Source organism: Lingula anatina, chromosome 1 (genome assembly GCF_051362555.1).
Source record: "Lingula anatina isolate TDL-2025a chromosome 1, LinAna3.0, whole genome shotgun sequence".
In the NCBI taxonomy this organism is placed as follows: Eukaryota; Metazoa; Brachiopoda; class Lingulata; order Lingulida; family Lingulidae; genus Lingula; species Lingula anatina.
The window spans coordinates 61,528,316-61,532,555 of record NC_141767.1 but is presented as its reverse complement, the minus strand read 5'-3'; the positions used below and the strand labels follow the sequence as shown (position 1 = coordinate 61,532,555).

Below are 4,240 nucleotides of genomic sequence, written 5' to 3'. Positions count from 1 at the left end.
TGAACCTTTGCTGTGTTATTTTTAGTATTTACAATCTGAAGATTCACAAAGCAATCACAATCTACTGATACTAAGTAAATTGCTTTTTACTTCAAAACTGAAATCTGAGGTTTTAAACCACATATGAACCACTGCTGAAAATTAATTCATGAGGCTAACTCATGAAAACATTTCCCCATTCAATGTCACTAAACATTTCGATATTCTATCATCTGATTAGTGAAGTTTATTTAAGAATAACAGCCAAATAATGCAATATCAGTAGAGGTGGCTAATTATAAGCCAGTTAAACTTAGCAAGCTGACTTAGCAATTCCTTACACAACAAATACATGTATAATGCTTAATGAGCACAATTTACTGTGGATACACCAACCCTGCATACCATTACATTAGATGTTGAAAAAAAACCTCTGAATATACTTTGCTTTTCTGACAATACTAGATTTCACGAATGATGGACAAAAAAAATTAGACCTTGACTCACAAGTCTCAACAGGGAAGTACTTGACAAAGAAATTGAAGTATTCACTCAACAAGCAATCTGCAATTTCGAAACTAATTGTGTGGATAATGTATTGATCTGTTTGGAAAACACTTGCCAGTCCTGACGTCTGGAGAACATTCTGGGGAAAACAACCCATTAGACTGGAAGAAAGATATATCAGAGACTGACAATTGCCACCATCAGTTGCATACAACTACTCCTTTATCCAAAGTGTGTTTCTGCGAAGACCAAATAAATTTTCAGCCTTTCAATTTTGAGGTAAGTGGACTGTTGAGTTCTTTTCAAGGAACAACTTTTGTTCATTTATACTCAGTGGAAGTTTTTCTGATACATATCTCTCTTAGTTCTCACGATTTCTATTGATCATCATAGGTACATGCTGTTGAAGTTAAGACAAAACGTACCAGCTTGTTAGTTGGTTTAGGCATGCTATCATGATTTTAAGCCAAAAGAATGGACCTTTTTATATTGAATAGTTTAAGTATTAAAATTAATTAAAATTGGACCAATAAAAATAATTTCTCATAAAACTGTTTTGTCATTGTAGGAGCCAGTCTCAAAATGTTGTGAAGAGATGAAATACAGCCTTTGCATTCTTGCTTAGATGATTCTCTACAGCCCAACAAAAATCTGATAGTACTAGTACTTCAAAAGCAAGAAGCAGTTAAAATGACATTTTGAATATAACAATACCTACAATCTATTGAAAAAATGCAACACTTGTCTTTGGTGACAGAGGAACACATTACCACAGAGTCTTGGGTGCATGCTGTCAATGGGAGTGAAGAAGCAGGCTGTATAAACCTAACATCTTCCAATCCTGCCCTCGACTTTTACATTGATACAGTGCTTGTTGGCTGCCTCAGTTTATTTGGGTTGATTGGGAACTTGGTATCATTCTTAGTACTGCAAAAAACCAATGGCAAGTTAACATCCACTGCAGTTTTACTCCAGGGCCTGGCTTTCTTTGATTCTTTCTTCATCCTGGGGAGCATATTTTACCATAGCCTGCGTTCAGTGTACCCTTATACTGGGTATATGACCACATATTGGAATAATTTTCCATTGGTTCAGGTTCATGTTCTTCCATGGTGGTACATCAGCCAGACCTGCAGTACATGGATGGTCACTTACATAACTGTTGACCGCTACTTAGCAGTTCATCATCCCATAAAGGCCATAATCCATTGTTCTGCCAAGCGTGCTCGCAAGATGACAGTCGTGATATTCCTTCTTGCAGTCCTCTATAACATCCCAAGATTCTTTGAATATCGAGTTTTGAAGTTACCATTGCACTGCGAGGTTCATTACTTGAGGTATCAAGCCAGTCTTTTCACAAATACAACATACAGATTTATGTATGCATGCTGTTTATATTTCTTAACAATGTACATACTGCCTCTTGTTATACTAATTGTGTGCAATATTCAGCTGATTCGAGAGGTGCATCAAGCTTCAAGAAACAGAACATGCATGGTACTATCATCAAATATGAGATCACATAGAGAGGATGGCAGTATCAGCATTATTGTCATTGCAGTAATATTGTCATTTATACTCTGTATTGGACCTGACCTTGTGCTCCAAATAATGTTTGTAACTAATGCAAGTTATTCTCAAAGGTATTCTGTTTTCAGTAATCTTTTTTTAATTGTAAACTCATCATGCAACTTCATTATATATTGTGTATTGGGAAAACACTTTCGCCAAGATTTTTGTGCTTTCTTCCATTTTGGACAAAAGGAGACAAGTACACATAATGTTATAAACAAAAACAATCATCTGAAGATGCCAAAACTAGATTCACGGCTCAACTTAGTAAGCTTGGACAATATGAGAAAAGGAGAGGAATGTCAAGCTAAAATACTTCAAACACCATCAGCAAACCCCACATTTGTTAACTGTGTAATAACAGATGAAATATGTGTAACACATATGTGAAAGTCCTTATTTACCTTTTAATTTTGGTACAAACACATGTATGCATGCAAAGTCTGCCAAAAAGAATGAAGTTTTAATTCTTACATTCACCACACATAAAGCATGAACAAATTTAAAAAGGAAATAAAACAAAATCAACAACAAAGCTGATGTCAGGTTATTTTATTTTCTATTATTTGGTGTTTCATTTTTGCTTATATATTGCATTTACATACAACCAGTACAAGGCTTGCTGTATAGAGGTGTCAATGGTAGCAGCACTCTAAATAAGACTGGGTTCCCATAGATTTAGATCAATCTTTCCGGATCGACCTAACTTCTTAGAGGTTCACGCTTAATTGCTGTCAGGTTCCGAGCGCCAAGCACGCACAAAAGTTAATTACCCCCTTACAGCTTTTAGTAGGCAGGGCAGACATTTAAGTCGGTCAGGCTGACAACAATCTAGTGAGACTCCCCACGGGGATAGATCGATCTAAAAATCTATGGGAATGCACTCTAAACTTCAGGATCTATTTATATGGCATTGACAGATGTATGATTGTCAACATTGCTCTTGACATGTTATCATCAGAATGGAATTACAGGATACATAACTGCTCACCACATTATTGTAGAAACGGATAATAAGTATCACACTAATACTTTGACAAACTAAGCCTTAAAATCTTCCATCTGAGATTTAGATTAGCGAAAATCGATAACCTGTTTGGTTGAAAATAGCACACATTCTAAATACATTTCACCAATCGTTCAGGAAATTATAGCAGCATTTGCAGGGCTTAACATATAGTCTTCTATGTAGCCCTACATTAAAAAATTTTAAAAAAGTTAACACTCATTTTGAGCTTAGTGTTTTTTGGTAAATGTATTTGCAAGACAACCAATTCACTTGTGGGTACATTTCAGATTTTGTTTCCAAATGCCCTATACATGTTAAAAAAGCAAGACAGACACTACAATATCTTTATTGAAAAGAGCAGGGATTTTATCTACAGAACTCATATACCCTTCTACATGTCATATCTCCATTGGAATGTGCCTGCAAAGTTTGGCACCAGGGTCTCACAATATAACAAAAAGACAAAATTAAAACAAAGAGGAAAAATAAGCTAATGGTATGAAAAAATTTCAGTTTGTGTTTTATAATTATCATATATGAAAATTAAAACAGTTCTGCAATGAGTATGCAAAATAGTATATCCTGATATTCAGTATGACGAAGCACTCAAAATTCAAACAGTGTACATGTAAGACTTACATGCAGAAGAGATAAGCTATGTTAACCAAATATATCTAGAAAAGTTTTTTTTATGATAATATAATTTATCCTTTTTCCCTCTTTGCTGTAACTTAAAATCTTATCTTAAACTTGTAAATTACTTGCCATACATAATTATCATATTATCATATTTCACTACATGTATTTTTAATTCATACTTTGTGTATTAAAGGGATAATAACTCTTTGTTTTGGTCAAAAAAATGAATTTTCCTGGAGTTAAACTAATAAAATAATTATATTTAGCTACAACTATGATAAAACTGTCTTCCTTCTCAAAACCGAGGCGTGTCTATATACGATTTCTAAAATTAGCCTTCACGATATAGCACGTAATAGCCCATGACATTCACCCAACCCTCCAAAGTTCTGCAAAGAAGGACTTGTGAAGGTTTCGAGCATTTTTGGTACTAGAATAATAATGCCTCCAAAGAAGAAACTACGACCACTGACCAATGAAAGCTTATAAGGTTTCTTCAAACCGCAAACGTGACAAGAAATCGAGGCAGGAGAC

The 4,240-nt window shown here is 34.7% G+C and overlaps 1 protein-coding gene across 1 annotated transcript; it reads left to right on the top strand.

Annotated features, from left to right (window-relative positions):
• Positions 1–281: 281 nt before the first annotated feature.
• LOC106155239 (FMRFamide receptor-like) lies at positions 282–3,891 on the top strand. The gene is made up of 2 exons (XM_087017859.1): positions 282–765; positions 1,055–3,891. Exon 2 carries the CDS (start codon positions 1,219–1,221, stop codon positions 2,446–2,448), a length of 1,230 nt encoding a protein of 409 aa, XP_086873985.1. The 5' UTR covers positions 282–765; positions 1,055–1,218; the 3' UTR covers positions 2,449–3,891.
• Positions 3,892–4,240: the final 349 nt, after the last annotated feature.